General features: G+C 40.3%; 2 protein-coding genes across 2 annotated transcripts; one reads left to right on the top strand and one right to left on the bottom strand.

Annotated features, from left to right (window-relative positions):
* Positions 1-1,462: 1,462 nt before the first annotated feature.
* LOC132259358 (uncharacterized) lies at positions 1,463-22,195 on the bottom strand. Its single transcript, XM_059756955.1, has 8 exons — positions 21,996-22,195; positions 21,398-21,466; positions 13,852-14,200; positions 13,585-13,716; positions 11,394-11,546; positions 10,640-10,784; positions 6,177-6,752; positions 1,463-3,484 (listed from the first exon to the last, which is right to left on the bottom strand). The coding sequence occupies exons 3-8, from the start codon at positions 14,054-14,056 to the stop codon at positions 2,923-2,925; spliced, it is 1,773 nt and encodes a 590-aa protein (XP_059612938.1). The 5' UTR covers positions 14,057-14,200; positions 21,398-21,466; positions 21,996-22,195; the 3' UTR covers positions 1,463-2,922.
* LOC132260680 (probable cytochrome P450 12b2, mitochondrial) lies at positions 19,328-21,148 on the top strand. The gene is made up of 5 exons (XM_059758960.1): positions 19,328-19,881; positions 19,946-20,221; positions 20,287-20,452; positions 20,519-20,767; positions 20,828-21,148. The coding sequence occupies exons 1-5, from the start codon at positions 19,328-19,330 to the stop codon at positions 21,146-21,148; spliced, it is 1,566 nt and encodes a 521-aa protein (XP_059614943.1).
* Positions 22,196-22,862: the final 667 nt, after the last annotated feature.

The following is a 22,862-nucleotide window of genomic DNA, read 5'->3' as shown; positions in this document are numbered from 1 at the left end:
TTCACTTTATTAATAGATTTGCGTCTTTTTACTCAATGAAAATCGTGATTTTTGGAAACAACGCTAAATAAATTGTTGCAATTTTGAGTTAGAAATATAAAAGAAAATTAATAAAAGGATTATGATTAAGAAAAATACGCAAAAGTGTAATTTTAGCGGAAGAAAATCATAAATTATTGTATGGAAATGTGAGATTTAAAGTTGTTAGTTGGATATGAGTTAGTTTTCGGTTAGATTTCAGTTAGATTCTAGTTAGATTCGTGTTATTTGTTGATTTTAAATTATGAGTTTGAAGTCCTGGGAAGTGTTAGGGATTTTTCACATATTCTGGAAGTGTCAGGAAGTGGTGTAAAGATTTTAGCCACATTATCTGCCCCTTTGCTTGAGATGGATTTCCGAAATAATCCTCAGCGGTGTGTATTATCGGGGTAATCTTGGGCAAATATCCTCGAGGAATTTCTCCCCTGAAATTAATACTGCCTATGATCTCTGGAAATTGTTGCTGAGAAAGTCTCCTTCCACACGCCCGGCGCAAAAGGGATAAATCTCCACGAATTATCCCTCAACTATTCCGATATTAACCAATTATCTCGAGCCGCATGTGGTGACAAATGGTGTGTCACCGAAAGTTTCATGTTGCGAATGGGGGTGGACTTTCGCCTTGGGGTGTTTGCGAATGGGGTGAAAAGTGGTGGAAATATCTCAACGGATTAGACCACAATTGTCACGATTCGTCCTCGGAATAGCAAATTGAGGAAACGTCACGAGTTTGCATCACTACTCCTTGTGACGTTATCGCTGGGCGCGAGCACGAAATCTTCAAATGCCCTTTAGTGTCCCTGAGAAAGCCGAGCTTTTTCACCCATTTCGGCCGCTAATTTAATCACCGGTGATAAAAAGTCACATTTGCACGTGAAGTCAAGTGATGACGTGTGCTCAGCCACACTGTTAATATTGCGAATTAAATCTACAATTTCCATGCATTTCTATCTTCAGGAAAAAAAATAATAAATTCATAGCGCTGTCGATGAATTTTTTATCAAAAAAATTAAATTGAAAAAATTGAACTTTCCTACAATTGAGGATATTCTGAATTTCTCTACTTTTTTTTCTCATTATTCCTCAACATCCAATGAAGTTAGTCATTTCTTTTTGCCAACAGTGTACATGACTTTCCACTCCAAATAGCAATTGCTTGCGCGTTGATTCGGCGTGTTTGTGTTACTGACGACGCCAGAAATATCTCTAACAAGTAGCAGAAAATGCAAAGTTGTCGTCTCTATCTTTCCATCAACATTGCAGGCGAACTTGTTGGCTGAGCCGCACTTTGAAAGCAGCTTTTTGGATCGTTCCAAGTTCAGGGGTGGAATGTTGACTCGCAGGACAATTTATGTGAGCAGTGACTCTTCAGAAAAGGGAGAGAGAAAAAAACGTACAAGAAAGTTGACAAAGAACTTGGCAAGTTTATTTCTGGACATGTGGGAAATGTGGAAATATGGAAATTTAGAAATTGACTTCCTTGCTTTTTGTACACAGATTTTATTCCCTTTGTTCCTAATTCACTCTCTCATTCGTACAACTTGGCATTCCTACGAATTTTCCCTTTCCTTCACAACAATTTCTTCAGTTTCTGGGGGGGTGAAAATTATGTGATATATATACCATGTTACAACAATTACCTCATGTTTTATTTTTTCACTAATTCTGGGACGTGGGAACAATATTTCTCCTTAAAAATATCTCACTGAGCATTGCAAACAGGGAGGTTTTTCTTTGTCTGTCTTCTTTGGTACACATTTAGGCAACAATGACTGATTAAATTCACAATGTGAGAAACCCTGTCTTGTTGGGGAGGAAGCTCATCTCCCTCTGCAACGACCTTACATATTCGCTAAGGTGAGGAGAAAGGGAATTTCTAATAGAGCCATCACACTATGAATGACTCACCATTTTCTGGGGATGCTCTGCGGAGGATGAGGGTAGAAGCTTGATGTGGAAAAATCCACTTCTCTATGTTATTTTCAACAACACTTTTCACTCTCTAACACACTCAATGGGTTTTTTCTTATTCTCTATTTTTACCATCATTTCACGCTCTTGATTGTCCTTCTATATAGTGTTTGTCCAAAAATACACCAAAAAATGCTTGCGGGAAAAGCTGCGATTTTCACATTTTCTCCTCACTTGCGGAGAGATTTATACTTTGCTGAGGTGAAAATGGGCCAGCCCAAATACTTTTCCCTTTTGTTTTCGGCGTAAAAAGTTAGAAATTACAACAACTTGAACGCTCTTTTTTTGCGCCACAACATCGCGAAATGGCTGTTTAAGTGGGCTTTTTTCACCTGGCTCTGGTGGCAAATCAATTATAATTATGGGATTGTGCATTGCTTTTTGTCTTTGGAACTCAATCGAAATTTCAATTTCAAAATCCGGTAATAATTGAATAATATATTTGGATTAAGCATGTCGAGAATCCATGAAATTATCTATGTTTATTCAACATCACAAAACTATTTGTTTGATTTTGCTATTTGCTAATTGTGTTGAATTTATGCATTGAATTTAGTGTTATTATTTCGATTCTGGGTAATTCCATCGTGTTCCTGTGGAGAATATTTCCCAATGATATATTCATCGGAAAATGGTTGGAAGACAGATGGTAATACGTGTCAATATACTTTTGCCAATAATGCAGCAGAACGTGTAGCATCGCTGTTCGCCCCATAAAATATGCCACCGAAAGCGCTGTTGGGGAGGAAGTTCGAGCGCGACTGATAAAATATGATGTATGGAGTTGCAAAGCCATAAGAGGAAAAAGAGCCCGAAGGAAAATTTTCCACGGAAACACTGTCATTTCACGGTGGCGATAAAAAGCGACCATCGCGCAAAAAGTTCTCCAGCGATTAAGTGTGTTTAACGTCTTCAGACTTGTCGCTCAATTTCAGCCTGAATTGTGAGGGTGATTTGATTAGGATTGATATTGCTTTCGTGGATTGATGTTTCCCCTTCGTTGCACACTGCCCTGGAGTCGGTGGGTGGCGACTTGTGGCCCTCCTCGCGCCTCTCCGGCCCATCGTACAGCAGCTTTTCCAGCTGCGCCGAGTTTGCCGTGACCGAAGTGCCGAAATTCTTCATCCGTCGCTCGTCAATCACTTCGATGGAATCATAGCCATCCTCGGCGGGATTGCTGCTGATGAAGTAGATCTGATGGAACTCCGTGACGGGCGCCTTGACTTTCGGCCTCTTGAAGCTCTTCGATGACTTGCTGCGATAGAGAAACTTCTGCCTCACCGGCTCCTGATTGCAGTCCAAGATGAGGGAGTCCGGCCTCGGCGTCCTGCCCTTCTCCGATGAGTCACTCAGGTCCGTCGGGAAGGTGTCCTTGTCCTCCTGATCCAAACCCTCCTCCTCCGGCACGCACGGCTCAATGCTCGACTGGCAGGACAGAACTCTCATCGGCTCAGATGAGATCGATAATTGACTCCTGCCGAGGGGAAGAGAAGCGTGAGAAAGAGTTATAATTTTTCACAAGAGCACACCCAAGCAAGCAGAGGGACAACAGCTAATGCGAAATTGGACGTGCGATCGTGGAAAATTGCGCCATCGTATGATTGACTCGTAAATTGCTTGCAGTGGAAATTCTCTTGGACAAACATGCTGATTGCACAAGTCTATCTTTGTGATAGACAGAATGGCTGCAGGTCAATGTAAGACAGGTCAGGTGGGTCAGGTATTTTTACCACATTATTGCTCTGTCATCGATCCACTTTATCAATAGAGGAAGTTGTTTCAGAGCTTTTCAATCACATTCGCATCGGGATAATCATTTGCGTTTGCTGTTGTTTACCTCAAGCAAATTTCACTCTATTTATGTTTGTTCTCTAGAACTCCATTGTGTGTATTGTAGAATTTATTTCGCGTTTTCTGCCATTCTTCGCGAAATGTAATTATTCACAAATAATACTCTTTGACTCTCATGGTAGGTTCTTTTTTTATTAGACTCGTATAAATTCAATTGTGCAGAATTCTGTGTAAAACGCGTTTCATTTTACATTTTCTTAAGAAAAAACATAAAATATTCCTTTTCCTTAGAATGTCTGTGGACGCTTTAATGTGTGGAATTGCTCGAGGAATCCAATTTAAAAGCCCCTCTGAGCGAAATTGTATATGAAATGAGTAATGTTTCTCAGTCTGATCGATAAAGTCTCGCTGGTCGGAAAGGGTGATACGACCTGTGGCCGTTAAAGCGATCTCCGTGTCGCTGTGCTTGCGTAATTTAATGGCAAATTTGAACTTGAAGTGCGTCTGTGTGGTGGGAAACAAAGAAAGCTCAAAAGCTCCTGCTGTGGACTTTTCATGATAATTTCACAAAATACCGCATAAATTTGTGCGGAGAAAAAAATACGTCGAAATTTCACTCGAGGCGCACCTTTCTCAGAAATCATTTAATATTCCCTCCCACTCGATTTGTTGAGGGAAAATTCAATGGAAAGGTCATGAGAGGAGAGGTCTTCACTGAGAATATTTTGACGGAGACTTTCATGCAGAGCGATAATAAATTTGATCGAAAATATCCCAGGTGTATATCTAATTAATACATCGGGAATGTGGCACAAAAGTAGGTCAGACAAATCATCAGTGACGAAAAGTATAATACAAGACCTACATTTTCACTCCTACAATATTAATAGATTATTTTCACTTCACCGAAAGACGAGAAAATCACTTCTCATGAGTCCTCAATAAAATCAATCGCTCACGATTTATGGTGACGAAGGAAAATATATCCGTGTTTATTCCTTAAGATTTCCCATAAATCCTCCACATGGTTTCTTTTCTTAATGGTGCATTTTTGCGGAAGAGTGACGATAAAATTCACTCTCTCATCACCGATATTAAAGTCACATGGTGAAAAGATTGTAAATCTTTATTAGAGACATTCACTGAGGGATGAAATTGGATTATTGTGCAGCCAAAGTCAAGACTTGACTTGACTTTTTGCTTGTGTTTCACGCAGGATCAGAATTAATAGAGATAAATGCTATTTCACCTCACGGTTTTACAGTCCTTATAAATCAAGTTTAGCAACTCCCATGGCAAATCCGCAGCCAAAGTGACTCATGAAAATTTCCGCCAAATGTCTCTGTGGCTAAAAATGCTCTCTTCGGATGCCGCACAGGACATGAATTGCCAATTCGAGGCGATGTATAATTCCATCGAGGACAGTAAAAATGAAGCCATCAAAATAAAATCGCACATTTATGCTTGCCAATGAGTGTGAAATATTGTGATATGAAATAAACTCGTGTCAGACATTAAATTACCACAATTCTTTTATGCGTCTTCCAAACATCATCGCGCGCTGTGAGCTTTTATGTGTGGAGCAGTTATTTTTCGTAAATATCACTAAATTATTCAATTTGCACTGAGCTTTCCAGCGGCCGGTGTAATTTTTTGCATTGCTAATTGGCCATGCCGTTGAAGTGGAAAATAAATAAAAATGTTATCCCTATGAATATTCAGGTGGTGAAATTTTCCAGTGAATAATGCATAGAAAACATTAAACAGCGATGAACAAAGGGAATTTTAGATTAAAAGTTCGTCATATGATAGAATTTGAGAACGAGAAGTTTGCAGAAATTCCAATTATATGCGACATGAGAGAATCTTAGCTTACTTTCTTCTTTGTTAATAGATATTAGTTGTACAGTTCTATTGAAAGCCAACTCGCCTTTGCCCTTTTCATAGCCACAAGCGCTCTGTCACAGCCAGATGCACAGACAACAGGCACAAATGCACCAACAAACAGCATGGAGAGCAAATGAATGAATTTTGAAATGGGGAAACACAGCCACAGAGGGACAAATCATAAATTTGTGAGGTGAGAGAATGGGATTTCACGTTCTTCACTGTCCAATGCCTCTAGTAATTGGCTGCATTGTCGAGAGAATTCCTCTGCAAACTAATTAATCTCATTTGTTTGAGGAATTCATGAGGAGCCCAACAATTTGCCTGAGATAATTAAGGGGTTGAAAAGTCATGCAACACGTCCGTATGTCAGTGAAGGGGAGAAATGCATGCCTAAGTGCTGAATCATAACTCCCAAACAGCCCTTGTTTGCCGGGGGTGACATGCAAAATGCACTCGAGAGCGCGGGTAATTTGATGGCCACTCACCGGAAATCACGATCGACTGACGGGGTGGAAATCTGGGCGACCACGCGATGTGGAGTGCGTGGGCTCCTCTCGGGGCTGTGCACGCTGCGCGAATCGATGCTGGGCGTCCGGGAAGTGGACGAGGCGCGCCTGGTCACGGTCCGCCTGGACGCTGCCGAGGCGTCGGAGGTTGTGGAGCTGCGGCGCCTGATCGAGGAGTAGCCGACTCTTGGGCTGTGCAGCTCCTCTTCCCGCTCGATGGGCTTCTGGCGCGCCAGGATGCGCTTCTTGGCGGTGTCCGACCGCCTCACGTGCCCTCCCTGATCGGTGCCGCTCTCGCGACGTCCGTGGGGATTCCCCTCGTCCACGGACAACGCCTGTCGGTGGTACTGCAGCATCCCGGGGTGCAGGAAGCGCTCGCCCGAGGACTCTCGCGTGGTGCGCTGCACGAGGCTGCTGTTGCGCGAGCGACGGTGCGACGTGCGGCTCTTCGGCGACCGGTGGTGATGGTGATGGTGATGATGGTCAGCCAGATTAGGCACACTTCCACTCCGAGAGACTTTGCGTGGCTTCACGGGTGAGGACACTTCCGGCGATCTGCAAGAGAGCGGAACATTGAGAAATCCGAGAAAAGCCTAACTAAGCACGAGTTCATCTCCTGCCAATTTCCCATCAACCTCGCGGCGCTCGTGGATTAATTAGCAATCCCTCGTGTGGCGGAAAATGGACATGTGTGTATGTGGAAACACGCCGATGCCAGCGTCACTCCGCATTTGCATATCTCACAAAACCCGTAAAAAGCTCTGCTCTGCCATTACAATTTTCCCGATAACACGGGCGTCCTTTGCGAGAGCTTAAAAAATCCTTCCGCTATTTTTAGCCGCGCGGCTCCCACGGCACTTCACGAGACAGGTGTGGTGTGCAAGAGGTAATAAAACAATACCGCGCCATTGAAACAATGAACATTCCATTTCTGGATTCCTCGCATGATGTGGAGAATCGTGAGAAAAAAAACGCGTCGTAATAGCTCCTGCGAGTTACGATACCACCATAAAGATGGGTTGGGCGAAGATTTTTCCAGCCATGCCTTCTCATATGAGAATCACCGGGAAGCAAAAACGCGCTCCACACGCTGTGATATCATCATAAGTTGCCAACATTGCCAGTGAATAGAAGTGGAATCTGTCGAATGAGGAGTCGAAATCCCATGACGAAAGTCGTAAGATTTCACATCGTTGCACTTAACTATAACGAGTTTATATTGATTGGGGTTACTGTGGAGGAAATTGGAGGTGTGTTTTCCAAGAACATTGTGTATTTATTGGGTTTCAAGAGCTTTCTGCACATAACATTGCAGAGAAAATGCCAGTCTATTTGCCCCACAGAAACATATTGTAACCTGAAGATTGAATTGAGTTTTTTAACCTGTTTTCTTTCACTATATTAATTCATAATTAACAAAGGGTTGTTAATATTGAAGATTCAGATTCAAAAACAGGAATTTTGAAAGAGTGAAAGACGAATTTCTCAGCTGATAAGCTTTCAAACACCGCAATAAATAGACTACATTGCTTAAGTACCTTAATCTTCAATCGGATATTTACGGTTTTACAGAAGGTTTCACGTTAAAAACGTTTGTGACACTGGATAAACTTTCTAAGTTTTGCAAAATCAAGAACCAATAAAAATGCTAAAACCGTAAAGAGTTCTTTAATCGTTCAGTATTAATAAATTCTTCTTAAAGTTTACCACATAATTTTCTTTATACCTTTCTCTAAATCCCGGACATAAATTCTGGGGTTCGTCATTGTGATCCTATTTTCTAGGATGTGTGAATTTTGAATGAAACTTTCTTCGAAATGACGAAACATTTTGAATGCTGTGACACTCAAAATCTATATTAACAACCCCCTGACAATTAATGGGATGAATCATGAAGTGTTTTCGGCACATTTATGTGTGATAAATCATACGACTTGCAGAAGTTGTCTTTGTTCTTCTTTTTTCTGATGGATTTAGGGAATAAATTGAAGCAATCCCGAGTATTTCTGTGTCTTCTGGGCATTGAAGCTCCACGAGAGCTTGAAAAGGCTCTTTAGACTTCCACACAAGAACGCCTGGAAAGAAAACTAATGATGGCCTTTGTGTGAGGAGAGTTTGCACTAGCAAATTACGGTAATTTTCTCATGAGGTAATTAATGGTATGCTCATGATTGACGATGAAATTTCAAGAACTCGAGTTCGTCATGGAAAAGTTTTAACTGAAATTGAGCCTCGACCGCTATTCAATGTTCTCTTTTTTTTTACATGGAAAATCTTTTCAGTGCTGATTGAAAGGACCTCGAAATTCAATTTGCCTTGATTGTGTACAAACAGCCGACTTGCAAGCGACAGCAATTTGAATCGTTAGAAACAGATCCGAAAAGCCTAATTTCATTTGTAGTGAAAATTGAATTTTTTCTGCTCTTTCTCTGTTCTGTAACAATCCCATCGGATTCTCTTAAAAGTCAGTCGATGCTAAATAAATCAGCACAAACTATGACGGAGAAGAGTGTTTACTCAACTGACTGAGTGTTATTTTAAAAATTAACTGAGCGATGAAACTCGCTATGAGATAATCCCTTGGGTAAACTTTACGAGATTGTGATACACTTCGTCATTGTTATAGTTTGAGTGGAGAAAATTGAAATTCATCTTCGCCCTTGAGACTTTCTTAAGAGGGAAACTGTGCGAGAGTGAAAGATTCCGAAGCAACAAGAGTGATTGTGCAAATAGGCCAGCTTTTGGGCACACGTGAAGGCACATTTGTGGTCATGCTGTGCCCTTTTCTGGCCACCTTTGACATTTTCAGGCACTCGTGCGGTTTTCACTGGTGGAAACTCTTGCACGTGTTGAACTCCGCAATCCAACACCCTCTTATTTAATTGTCCATCGCCCTAATGAATCGTGCAATAAAATGCTCGTTTTTTTTCAATTTCCCTCCTCAACCGACATTTCTTTCACATCTTTATGGACCAAAGAAGATGCCATTGCGGGCGTCTCAGTGCCACAATGGAGTTCAGGTGGGTGAAAAATCAATACGCCTCACATGGAAAAAAAAGAAAGAAATGTGAAGAGGGAAAGTGATTACAGTTTATAAGGAAGACGATTTTTCGTGAGTGCGTGAAAAAGGCAGAAGGATATGAATTTGGATGAGATATTCATAAAGGATCCTCTTCGGGGTTTTTTTTCTTCATCTCTATCCCCTTCCCTTTTCCTGGGGGGTTGAATGGCATGCGGAATACCAAAGATGATACGCACCCAGGAGTCTCGTGAATGTGTGATTGGATTATTTGCAATAGAAGCGAGGATTACCAGTGAGATACCGTATGGTTTTGAACGTCTCACATGTTGAGTCCTGACGGCAAAATATCGCCTGCGGACAAGGAGTTCAATGTACAGTTCGCAGTGGGGCATACATATATAAATATTGGAGAAAATGGTAGAAAACCCAGCAAATACACTCTTGGGGAATAAATTTATAAAGGATCTCCTGCCACATTTTAATCCAAACATAAACTTATATACAGGGATTAACTGCCGTATTGTGCACACACTGAGGTAATCATAAGAAGGCATAACACGAGAAAAAAAAACACACACCCGAATAAAGTCCCCCGTTTAATCTTCATATTTAATGAGAGTTGTTTAGGTGGAGTTTTGCAGTAATTTGCCACTGAGAACCCCTTTTTTCCACCGTCCCTCAGACCAGAAAATTCCTCCACCCAGACAAAATCTGATAAAGTGAAAACCAAGAACACCAAATCCTTACATTCATACCCTCAGTTTTCTCTATAAATAGATTTCATGTGAAAATTGTACGAAAAGCGGAGATTACAGTTCTTAATTAAAGACGTGAAAGCTCCCAGAGACTTTCACTGACTGGAGCCAGAACACACTTTACGGATGACTTCATTGTGTGGAGAGACTTAAAATCACAGGCAAAATAAGAAGTGTTGGAAGAAGATAGACTCCAGAATAACAAAGAGTAAACAATTTCAGTAAATATTCAACAGGAAGATTATGCAGAATTGATGAGCTTTCGCTTTCGCCTTCTTTGAAGTGATTATTTTATGTGATTATCATAATGTTTCCCGACTGTGGCGAGCATCAATATTTTATTGACTCTTCGATATTGCCTTGTATGAATGCCATCATTTGCCTTATTAATGACTATCAACATTTCTAAGAAAACCAGGGTTTCCTCTTCACAATAACACGATTATCTTAGCAAACTTTGAATTTGCCATCCCCCTATAATTAGACCTTTTCTCACATTTTCCACTCTGAATCTCTAATTGATGTGGAATTGCATTCAACTGCATCACAAGCAGTTGCAATAAAGCTACAGTAGAAGAGCTTCGAAGGATCTCACTGAAAGGTGATTAAGTTTTTTTCCTTACCACTTTCCAACCAAGAAAAGTTGGAAAACTTTTCAAACTTACCCCAGAGTTTTCGAGAAGTGGATGAGCGCCGCCGTGAGAGCCTGACGACTGGGTGCTTTTTCGCCACTGCTTCCGGCCGTCCTGAACAGCCCCATGTGTTGCTCCCACCGGTTGGGGTTGACTGGAGTGGGCGTCGCTGCCACCCCTTCGGAAAGAGAGCTTTCTCAGCCTCATCGACGAGGACATAAATTTGCATCAAGGGGGAGATAATATGTCTTAAATCTGTGAGAATTGTAATCTGTTTCCACAATCATTTCCAAATTGTAATAAATCTCTTAAGTTTCCATCCGATATTTCTGCAAGAATCTCCATTAAACCGCTTTTTTTAGTATCTTTTCCAACATTAACTTAAAAATATCACTAAGAGAGCTATAAGGACTTCCTTTCAGAGTTTTACAGATCACAAAATAAATTGTCAAGAAAGTTTTCTAAATAAACACTTTAAACGTTTGAATTACGATTTTAGAGGTTATGTTCAATCCTAGGACAATTTGCAGTATTTCTTGGCATTCAAGGTTCAGAATAGAAACGTTCATTGCATGAAAATGCTTCATAGAGCATAAGAATTGATGTGCTAGAATGCGAATTATTCACTAAATCTGTCTTTAATTCGTTACATAACCCAGAAAAAATTAAACAATAATTGTTTCCACGTAGAAGTCAAAAGAAATCCCAAGAATCGCAGGATAATTTGTCAGTTTTTAAACACTTTTGTCTATATTATCTCCTCCTTGATTTTTATTGATGTCCTTACCTGTGGCGCGGCGCGAGGATGACGCGCTGCGGCCGTTGCTCCTGCTGCCGCCGCCAGATCCGCTGCCACCCATCTTAAAGCGCGCCGGCACCACCTTGGCCGCCGAGTCGCGCGCCTCGAAAGTCATCACGCACGCCGCCACAACGATAAAGCCTGCCAGGGAGACGTTAAATCAATTAGAGAATTCTCGGGATTCGTCCAATTTGCTCTCTGCCATCTGTCGCAATGCTTATATTTCGCAGCAAATCTTCTCCGATTCCTTCAACACTGCCTTTGTGTCACTCCAAAAGTCTCCGGACAGGCGAGATAAGTGTCTGGTGATATTCTAAGGACTCTCTAAAGTGTCTCCACTTTGTGCTTCCATATCAATTAGTGACAAAGTCCTGTTCAATTATTGCACTCTATTCTCTTCTCAATTGTTAATTCACTTGAGCACTGTGAGAAAGAATAATGCTGAAGATCCGGAATTATATTATCCCACTTCATATCTCATCTCATCTGCTTTTCCGTCACCCCTGACCTTTTTTGTGATGCTTCTGTGAGCAGAACTGCGAAGAATCGATATAATTTTGGGGAGAAATGGTAAAAGTTGTATGAAAAAACAGACATTTGTATGTCATTTCTGGCTGAAGAAATACACTAAATTAAGTGAAATTACGCTTCTTTCTCACTTCACATGCACTGCATAGTGAATTATTGTCGTTGAGAAACAATTTCCATCTCTAGCAGTTGCAGATCTTGCATAAATTGTAACAATTCCAAGACTTGACGAAGCTTTTTTTCTTTTTCTGTAATTTAGATGTCATTCAGAAAGTTTACACGAGGTTTGCTATTTGTATTATACATAGTTTATAATCTATTTGTCTTCTGCATGCTCCTCGCAATCTCCACCACCGTATTGGTATGATTATGCGCAAGAAGTCACCCTGAATTTGTCTCTTTCAATTTCACCCCCCCCATGAGACTTGGTGGGAAATGCTTTTTCATGTTATTCGCACCCAGTGTTATATCGTGAAATTGTTTTCGCAAAGAAACTTTCCAAATTAGCACATGTTTCATCGTGTTTGTTCAACATTTCCATCATCAAGTATCTTATGTAAATTTTGCACAACCGCAAGAATTACTTCCTGCTGTCTTTGTAATTTCTCAGCAATTTCGCCCTCCAATTTCTCCCCAAAGATCAAATTACAAACGATTCCAACTCCGCCAATGTTTATGCGCCACAGCAGAGAAAACTTATTTTGTCTCTGGCAAAATTGAGAAAACATCCTTGGACACGCATAAATTGGTCTCTCTTGGGAAAATTCTTGGAATGATTGTGCCAAGAGGAATTCGCTCTCTTCTCAGTGGGTGATTTTTTTTCTAGCCATTTGGTCGGCATGAAATTCGGGGAATTGTTGAAATAGTTTTGAGAAAGTTCATGATCCAAAAACCAACCATTCTCATTAGAAACAATTACACAAATTTCTGCAAGTAAATATTGCGAAAAGGGACGAGGAAAATGTCGAGTTTATTGTTGATGAATTCAATTGTATAACTTCCATATTTGCCGAGATAATTTAATTAAAAACTTCTCCTTTCTGGTCTTTCATGCGCTACAGAAAGTTATAAATTTTTATTTACCTCTCTGGATAAAATTGTTTTTCACCATTGTACACATATTGGACATTACGTAATAATGGGTGGACAATTCTGGTGTATAGAGAAACGTCTTGTGGAAATTCAGCAAAATATATAATACTTTATTGGACAGTTTTATGACAACTTCCAGCAATGATTTCTCATGATTTTACCCAATCTTGAAAGACTTACAGAGGTTCTCATCTCTTACAATAAAAATGTGTCATTGGAAATGTGATTTTTTAAATAAATAGTGGAATGGAAACTTTTGGAAATTTCAATTCAATCCATAGTAGAATTGCTTTAAAAATTCGAAGGAAAACTTTAAATCAACTCGTCTGACCATCAACGGACAGCAATTCTTCACTGACGAGTAGCTAAATGATATATTTTCCTGAACAGTTTGCAATTCTCTGGACCACTAATGGAAAAGTGGAATTATCGTCGCAATGAGCTAATCTGATAATCAATCTCGAGCAGAGCGCCTGTCATGGCGCTCTCGCCGACGCTCCGGCAGTGGAAAGAAAACAAATGTGTTTTATGACAGTGGCGAACAAATGATCCAACTTACCGCCAAATCCCATGATAATTGGACCGACATAGGATAAATTGTTGAGATGAAATCCCCTCGATTCGTTCTTAACTCGAATGGTGGCGTTGCCGCGCACCTCCTGGCCGATTGACAAATGCTCTGCGTAGTATCCTGAAAGTACACCCCATAGTGTGAATTCCACTGGGCGAACTCATGTGGAAAATTGCGCCCCTCGTGCGTGACTTCTCAGTGTGTGCGAGAGAGACAGAGAGATGGAATGGGAAGAGAGGCTAGAGATGCAATTACCTATGGTGGCCATTCCGGCGCCTAAAAGCATTAGCACAATGCCCAAAGCAAGAGCGCGACATGCATGCCACAAGCAGCGGGAGGTCATTTTCGCTCGGCCGACCTCGATATTGAAGGTGGCTCCGGATGCTGGACAGGCCCGCCTCACGGGCCCCATCGACTTCATCCGCGGCTGCCATTGCGCGGACCCGCGCGAGCTCGGCATCCCGCCACTACCACCGTCTCCGGCTCACTCGCTCCTGGGGCGCTCCCGGACTGTGTCTCTGTTTGTGTGTCATTCGTGGGATTCTTGTGGCTGGACACTACAGTGAGCCGTGTCTTTCTGTGCTACCCTCACTCTTTCACTCAACTGTGAAATAGAGACAATTATTTTAGACACTCAGTGTGTTGTGTGTGATGTTATGTGGTTGAGCGTGAAAATATGTGCTTTTTGGCCTGTCATCCAGACACTTCTGAACGCTTTAAAAAGGCATTTTCCATCGCTTTTTTCGACTCATTCAACTGTTTCATGCACTCATTTCTAACTTATCACGCTGATCACAATCCAATCCAGGTATTTCCACTTCAAGAAGTTAAAGCTCTTCGAATGCTTAGATTTAAGATAATAAGAACTGATCCTAATGAAGCAGGATTTGTTCATGACAAATTTCTGCCCAAATTGTGAGGTTATGAATCCGATTAAATTCTTTTTCGCCCAATTTTAATCCTTTTAAAGCTGGAAATTTGTTAATATGGTTTGACTTTAATACTTTAAAGCACAAACAACGTTAAAACCTGAGTAAAGAAACGTTCTTCGAGACTAAAACGATATTTTTGAGGTTATGATTTACTTGTAAGCTTTTCTCGACTAATATGAAGTTATTTTGCACAAAATTGTCAAGTTTGTCAAGAAAAAGAGAAATATTTCCAGATTTTATACTAATTTGATGGTTTTGAGGGTTATTTTATTACCAGATTCTGTTTTTTAGTTAATCACATAACCTAGAAAAGCCAAAAAAAGTGATTTTTCGATGCAAAATAATTTAGAAAGTGCCTCAATTTGTTGAAATATCTGCCCCTTGACCTGCAGTGTATTCTACTGATGTGAATTTAATAACTCGTTTTATTTCACTCGTAAACACAGCCACTATTTCACTATTTCATCGGTACTCGTTAGTGGTGTGAGAATTGCTTCATGGCCAACTGAGTTTCTATTAAAAGTTCCACTTTAGTAATGTTCTTCTAAAACTACTCAATTTGCCCCATCATTCCTCGCATTACCATTTGCTTTCTCACTTTCTGCAAAAAATCCTTTCTACACTTCACTTGCTTCGTGTTCTTTGTGCTGGAAAATTCAAATTGAACTCGAAAGGAGTTGATATAATGAATAAATTCCTCCCGATGCGATATCGAGCCGAAAAGTGAGCAAGAGAACAACTATGAGAGAGAGGAAGGAAATATATAATGAGATGCTGGCGTGAAATGGGAAAAGAATCATGCACAGAAGTATAAAAAAAAGGAGAAAAGAACCTAAAGGGCAGCAATAACAATCGACTCTCAATCGCTCAACCGTCCATGAAATATCCCTTTCCGTTTTTCTCTTTCACAATTCGCCTTTCTATTCCCCAAACAGCTCAGGATGAAATTTTTAGAGAGAGGATCTTTTCGAGAAAGAATAATCTCTCTGTCCTCAACCGATTCCTCTTCCTCACAGTTTCCCGCATAGATTCGTATCGTTTCTTCTCTTTGCGTCTTCCAAAGTCGTGATGGGAATACGCGATGAAGCCATGGAAGAATGGATATAGTGAGGAAATCTCTAATTTCTCCTCTGACATCTTTATCTACTCCCATTAAATCACCTTGAACAGTTGAAACCCTGAGAAATGCATTTCATTACCGTTTGCCTTTCATCTCAACACATTTTACTTCATCTGAGAGTCTCGTCAGAAGTGGTTATTTTGCGAAATTGAATGTGTCAGGGTTTTGCTTTAAAATTGAATCATTTTGTACTTATATACTTAAACCTGCGAAGATCATGGAGAGAATTTTATGGAGGTGCTTTTCTTTTTCATCAATTTCCCAGAGGAATTCTTGTAAAATTAAATTCCTCCAGAGAAAAATGTTCTCTGATGTATGTGAAAATTCACATTCCAAGTGATATTCTCGCACACACCATGTGCGGTTTGAGCAAGAGGATGCAATTCTAAGATGTTTGATTGAGCCTTTTGGCATCAATGCACCACGCAAAAGGAGTTTCTATCAATGCAAATACGGGAAACTTACAGTTTGCTGCATCATCTAAGATTGGCAAAATGCAATTGAGATGTCGTCTTGAGGATTTCGAGAAGATAAATGTACATAGCAAATGTCCAAATGAAATTTTAATCAGTCTAAATGGATTTCAATTCAATTTATTCACAGATTTGCATGCTATTTGAAGGAATTTGTCCAGATGCTTCATGAATTTGTCGTTAAAATTGAGAAACTTTTATCAATTTCACCCACATGACATATTGTATGCGGAAAACTGAGTGAAAAGGGGGTTTTAAAGTGTCACTTGATAAAAAGTTTTGAATTTTCCGGATTATATTTGTTGCTTCTCTTGTTGCTTTTGTCAAACATGCAGCATAAAAATTCCTGTTTTTATTTTATCACTGGGGCTTTCATCATCAACATTGCATATCGATTGATAGAGAATATATATATTGGAAAATCCCTCGTGAGCATAACAATGTGAGAATGTTTATTTTTTGCTGGTGAGACAATATTTCTCCGATGAAGCCACTCCATCACAATCGGAAATGCGTTATTGATAGCAAAACTCGAAGCTATGCTGAGCACAATATAATACACCCTACATACATGAGTATGTATTGAATGCACATAAATTGATTCTCGTGCCTGGAATTGCATGGAAGATGACACTGACGCTTGGGAGTTGAGCAAACATTTTGAGTAAACCTTTGGCAGTGTTGATCGATATAATTGCGTGGAAAGTTGAGCAACATCCACGAGCGCGCCAGGCGAAAATTCATTATTCACCTGGGGAGAATTTATTCACGATGGTGGCGATATGGTGGAAAACACGTGGAGAGAGCTATTTCGAGGGAAACTTTCTCATTTCTCACGCCTAGAACTTTTCATTGAAAGTCACTCTTTACACGCCGAGGTGACAAAATTGACAGAAGCAGCGAGAATAATTGATGATGTTTTCTTCACTTTGGGGATGTTTTGGTGAAAGTCACACCGAAAATACCAGGAATAATTCGCATTTTTGCACCCACTTTCGTCTCAACACACGTCTTTGGAAGTGTGCGGTTTAATTTCCTCTCTCTCTCTCTCTCTAGCATTTATCGAATCCTTTTCCACTCTGTGTCTTGAGATGGGAAATCAAAGTGCGCTCCTTCCACTTGGCATATTTGATCACGTTTCTCGGAATCCCAAATTATGCTTTTTGCGAAGGCAACTCCTTGATTTATGATGGGACAGAGTGGAGAGAGAGAAAAGTTCCTGAAATATAGCAATTTTCCAGATGACCACATCCAATACAGAGACACCCTCTTCAGCGTAATTCTGTGGCCTCTCACCCATCGGGATGGCGTGCCTTTTTGTCTCAGTGTAATTTTCACAACAACCTGTTCAATGTTTGAACACATCAGTGGGTTTTATGGCGACGGAGACCCGCCTTTGTTCACTTGACCCTTTGCCATGCGAGGCCCGAAGGGTTAGCGCTGTGTGTCGATGAAAATTTCACTGAAACATTGGCAAATATTTTCAATTTCAGCTAAGGAAAGCAGTAATTTTAACGCATAATTCTCTCTCTAAAATTCAACCACCGCCGAAGCGTGAATTCCACAGCAAAATGGAGATGTGAGAGAGATGAAAATTTCTCAATTGGTCTGCAAACAGTGACCAACAAACCCCTTTCATTCATCCAGGGCTCTAATGAAAACCCCTTCCACTCTCCCCATATATGCCATTTAATATCTCAGCACGCAAGAATTCGCCCCTTTTGCCACACATTGTCGACATATTTTTTTTCTTCATGTATGGAAGCATTTGGCGAAAGATGAGAAAGCGGCGAGATTAAATTTCCCATCGTCAGACGTGTAGTTTGCGTGGGAAAGTGACGAAAACCACCCCCACCCCCCCAACCAGTTCTCCATCAAGCTGACTTTTAAGCCTAGACGCCCGGGAAATCCCTTAATTAAATTTTCTGATTGCTCCTGAGTTTGGGTAAATGCCGAAGCAACGTTTTATCAATTAGCGCATGAAGGCTTTCTGTCCGCCAGTGGAAAATTCAAATGATCCAATTTGCGCAGCAACGATTTGGTCTCCCAAAACTAATTGTGTGGAATAAATGGTTGATTGTGTGACATTTTTAGTGTGATGAGGAAAATTAGATTCAACAGAAATAGACTGAGTTTAGATGATTAGATAGAAGTTGAGCTATTTTCAATATTTATTGATTGGAATGGAAATTGAAACTCAAACATCAAAATAATCCATCGTTTTATCTCTTCGCTTTATATTTCCCTGTGAATATCAGCTTCAAAAACTCGTCTTCCAACTTTTCCACCCGTGTCAAACTTTGTCTTATTTGTGGATCATGAGAATTTTCATTGGGAAATAGTTCTACAACTGTTTTCAGATATATTACAATCATTCTTTTTTTCTACCTTTTGAAGGCATAAAAACAATATTTTACTCATGAGAAACATTAATAAAATATGTGCAGGTCTCAAAGCTGTTACTTTCTCACGGAAAATGATGAAATTTAATGTTGAACAAGATGTTGAATAACAAAAATAAAAGCTATGCAAATGGAGTTCATTTATACGTTTTTTTTGAAGCCTTGCCTAAATTTAATTTTCTTTTATGGTTACCCACAATTGAGTCTCTATATAATAATGGTTATTGGAAAATCTTGGCACAGTTTCATTTCCACTTTGCATGGGCAGATATTAAAGAGGGAAAGCTTGTGCAGGATTTCTTTTTTTGCCTTCTGGCTGAGAGATTGTGGGCATAGCGGAAAAATCTGTCTGGAGGAAAATTCTTGCATGTTCTCGCTCCACGATGCGATTGTCATTTCGAGGGTGATGAAAGAGGCGATGTGTATCATTACGGAAACAGATGTTTCGTGGATGGCAAAGAATTCTTTTCTCATGCTCGGCATATCTTGAATTTGATGTAAGTTTTCCCAGATTGAGCAGCACAGATAAAACACTGTCTGTCTAACTTAATTTTGAAGTTCTCCTTGAGGACAAGAGTTGGACAAAACCCTTGAGAAAACCATGATGAATGAACTGTAATTTCATTGTGTGCATTTATCACGCACGACTACAAATGCAACATAATGCAACACAGCGTAAAAGAAGGCCGAATTATGTTTCAGACCTTTCGCAATTCGCTGATAAATTGTACTTCGTACTAAAGGCAGTCGAACTTTCTCCCCAATAATTCAGTTAATCAAGTGCCTTGAAAGAGAGTGGACAAAATGATGTCAACGTTGAGAAGTTCATTCAGTGCTCGTCAAGTGAGGTGTTTTTCTGCAATTTTGGAGAAAACTTGCGTTCTCAATCCACCTGAGCATCACACGATTGAGGACAATTGGAGCATGGCGAAGCCTTACGAAAGCATTCCCGGACCGTCGGCTTTCAACATGATCAGGAGTTTCATGCCAGGCGGAAGATTCAGTTCGCTGCAATTTTCAGAAGTTAGTCGCGCCTTGAGCGCCGAATACGGGCCGATTTTCAAGATTAAAGGTGCTTTTGGACGGAAAGACGTGATTGTCGTTGTGGATCCGAAGGACTTTGAGACTGTCTTCAGGACTGAGGGCAGTTTTCCACGGCGAAATGGATTTGAGTGTCTCACTTACTACCGGAAGCACTACCGCAAGAACTTGTATGCCGCCTCTTTGGGCTTGATGAGTGAACAGGGCCAGGGATGGTATGATCTTCGACATCAAGTCAACGGCGTTATGATGAAGCCTCAAAGCGCGAGAAGATACATTTCAGTCATTGACGAAGTCAGCAGTGATTTTGTGAAGAAGTTAGGATTCTGAAATGATTTCTTTGAGGTTTCTTTAAACAAAACCCTCCCTGTTCAATTGCAGATTGCACGACTTGAGGGACTTGAATTTGGAAACACCGGGCAATTTCTTCTTCCACCTGAATATCTGGGCATTAGAATCGATCGCTCATATCACGATGAATATGCGACTTGGACTTCTGAATGAGACCAACAGAGATAAGAATATAGATCAACTCATGGCAAACACTAAAACATTCCTCCAATTGCTAAACGAACTCGATATCCGACCTTCTGTATGGAAATTGTACAGTACACGAAAATTCAAGCAATTCGTTCAAGTCAATGATGAGATTCATGAGTGAGTTGATGAATCAAATATCTGTTCTTGTTGAGATTATCTGACTTTTCCGTTTTCTTTTGAAGTGTTCTAGAGAAATTGGTGGAAAAAGGACTGAAAAATTTGAAAGAAAACACTGATAAAAGAGCAAAAAGCTCTCAAGAAAAATGCGTTCTGGAAAGATTATCCGAGATCAACAGAGACGTGGCAATTATAATGGCATTTGATTCTCTTCTGGGTGGCGTTGATACTGTAATAATTATATTTACATTTTGTGTTGTGTAAGAAATTCATACAAATATTTTCTTAATCTTCCAGACTTCTTCTGCTGTCTTCAATCTCCTCTACAACTTGGCAACAAATCAGGCGAAACAGGACATTCTGAGGGAAGAATTGCTGAAGATTCTGCCTGAAAAGGACACGCCATTGACGAAGGAAAACATGAGCAATATGCCTTACTTGAGAGCCTGCGTGAAGGAAGCTCTAAGAGTGACTCCAGTGACAATTGGAAATATTCGATCCACCGGGAGAAATATTGTTCTGCAAGGCTATCAAATCCCTAAGGAAGTATGAGTTTTTCCTATCATTCTGCAAATTTGATCTGCTAATTTCTCGATTCTCCCTCAGACTGACATACTAATGCACACTCAAGTTGTTCACTTGGACGAGAAGTACTATTCAGATTCGAAATCCTTTCATCCCGAGCGTTGGCTGAGATCAGAGGACAAACGCGAGAACTACAATCCCTTCACGTTTCTTCCTTTTGGCTTCGGGAGCAGAATTTGCGTTGGACGCAGATTTGCGGAACTCGAGATTGAGTGTTTGGTGGCGAGAATGGTGAGGAAATATCATCTGGAGTGGAATCATCCGCCGCCAAAGATCCGCTTCATGGCCATTAATATGCCTCACGGTGATCTGAAGCTTCGCCTCCGAGAAACACTTGCCTAAATCACCTTCTTAGAGCTGGCCGAGGGTGGTTGTGTTGTGTTTGAGTTTCATTGTGAGAAAAGTAGGTAAATAGAGCATTTAGAGAAGTAAAAAAGTTTTCTTATCAAAAATTTCTCAGCTGAAGAGAGAGTCAGAAGCGAAGTGGTTAAAATTTTACAGGCATTTTCACAGTGAAATATTCAGAAGATTAAGAAAATGATGGTAATTGGTAAAAATAAAAATATCATGGTGACTCTTTCTGTATTTTACCTTCAGCAATTTGTCTGTTGGGTGAAATTTGGGCGATGCATCAGGTTGTTCTCACTCGGAAAATAGAATCTGTAAATTGGTAGAAAGCTATCATTAAATTTAGAGGGAAACTGTGTGTGACACAAATTCCCCATCTAGTTGCTCATCCATATAATATGAGGAGCAATGAATTAACAGGTGAGCTCAGCTAGAAAACACTTTTCTGGACTGCCAATTAAAATTTCATTGAATTGTTGAGGATTCAGTATCAATTATTGATTTGAGCCATAATTGAAAATTTTCATTTCGTGTATCATTTACACTCCGGAGCCCAACATTCTCCCGTCGGTGTGAGATTTACATGTTCATGTTAAATGTATATTCTCTGCCCTACACACAGGCCAAAACCCCATGTTCTTCGGGGATTTTTGTCACATCCCTTCCAACCTCTCCGCTCAGCAACAAATTGCACCCCATTTCCCAACAAAGTGAGACACAGAAAATTTAATACCACGAAAGATAAATTCCCTCACTCTCTCAGATTCCTATATACATATATATGAGTACGCCAGTTGTGAGGAGGAAATTGTGGAGAAAAAAAGCAAAATAATTCACTCACAGTCCAACAGATAAAATAAGAAGACGCGAGAGTAAATCATAAGACACTGTTTAGGCAATATTTCTCACTCACTTCACTACACTCGATGGATTTTCCACACTTGCTGAAATTCAGTATGGATTTGTGGGGCAGAAAATTGTGTGGGAAAGCATCTGAGACGCTGCTTGATGGCCCTTATCACTCTCGAGGGATGTTTCTTGTGCGAGAGCAACTTCCACACTGGCTCGCCAAGCGGAGAGCTTTGACTTCGGATGCTGCGTGAGTACCGGATCTGCTCGTCCATGTGGAAGTGAGAGTGAGAGAGAGCTTTCCCAGAGGCGCCAAGGAGAGAGGCAAAGCGTTTGGCCAAATGCTCTGCAGTCAGGAAAGATATTATGCTCATTTCTTACAAAAGGAATATATGGAGCAATTGGAAAAATTTTGAAATTTGCTTAAATAATTAAAATTCAATTAAATATTGAGTAAAATCACAATAAAAAGAATATACTGAAAATATCTTTCATGTTCATGCTTGAAAATTAGAGCCACAATTGCAGATTGATTCATTTTAGCAAGATATTTGCAGATTCAGATCTGTCACTCTACTGGTTTAAATGGTTTAACACATGTGTAAACAATGTAACACATTTTTTTTTACATATCTTGTGAGACTGAGAATTGCTCCATTAGTCCTTGATTTAGTCTGGATTTCCTTGCATTTCTTAGTGGAAAATCATGAAGAATGGAACGAAATTTCTTAATGTCTGTTGTGTTCTTCAAGCTGCATTGCTTCATTGCTTCTTTTTCTGGATGGACAGCGAGTTTGGCCCATAAAAAGTCAAGCCAAAAGGGTCTAGAGCCTTTCTCTCTCTCGCTCTGTGGATCTCC

The sequence above is a fragment of the Phlebotomus argentipes genome, unplaced genomic scaffold (genome assembly GCF_947086385.1).
Source record: "Phlebotomus argentipes unplaced genomic scaffold, Phlebotomus argentipes genome assembly scaffold_18, whole genome shotgun sequence".
Taxonomy (NCBI): Eukaryota; Metazoa; Arthropoda; class Insecta; order Diptera; family Psychodidae; genus Phlebotomus; species Phlebotomus argentipes.
Note: the sequence above shows the minus strand (reverse complement) of the source record. Positions and strands in the feature narration are given on the sequence as shown.

Coding starts and splice junctions, on each gene's coding strand:
- LOC132259358 (XM_059756955.1), bottom strand. CDS start 14,056: ATGCCGAGCTCGCGCGGGTCCGCGCAATGGCAGCCGCGGATGAAGTCG. Junction 11,547..13,584: donor AATTATCATGGGATTTGGCG/GTAAGTTGGATC, acceptor TCTCCCTGGCAG/GCTTTATCGTTGTGGCGGCG. Junction 10,785..11,393: donor ATCCTCGCGCCGCGCCACAG/GTAAGGACATCA, acceptor CTCTTTCCGAAG/GGGTGGCAGCGACGCCCACT.
- LOC132260680 (XM_059758960.1), top strand. CDS start 19,328: ATGATGTCAACGTTGAGAAGTTCATTCAGTGCTCGTCAAGTGAGGTGT. Junction 19,882..19,945: donor AGCAGTGATTTTGTGAAGAA/GTTAGGATTCTG, acceptor GTTCAATTGCAG/ATTGCACGACTTGAGGGACT. Junction 20,768..20,827: donor GCTATCAAATCCCTAAGGAA/GTATGAGTTTTT, acceptor ATTCTCCCTCAG/ACTGACATACTAATGCACAC.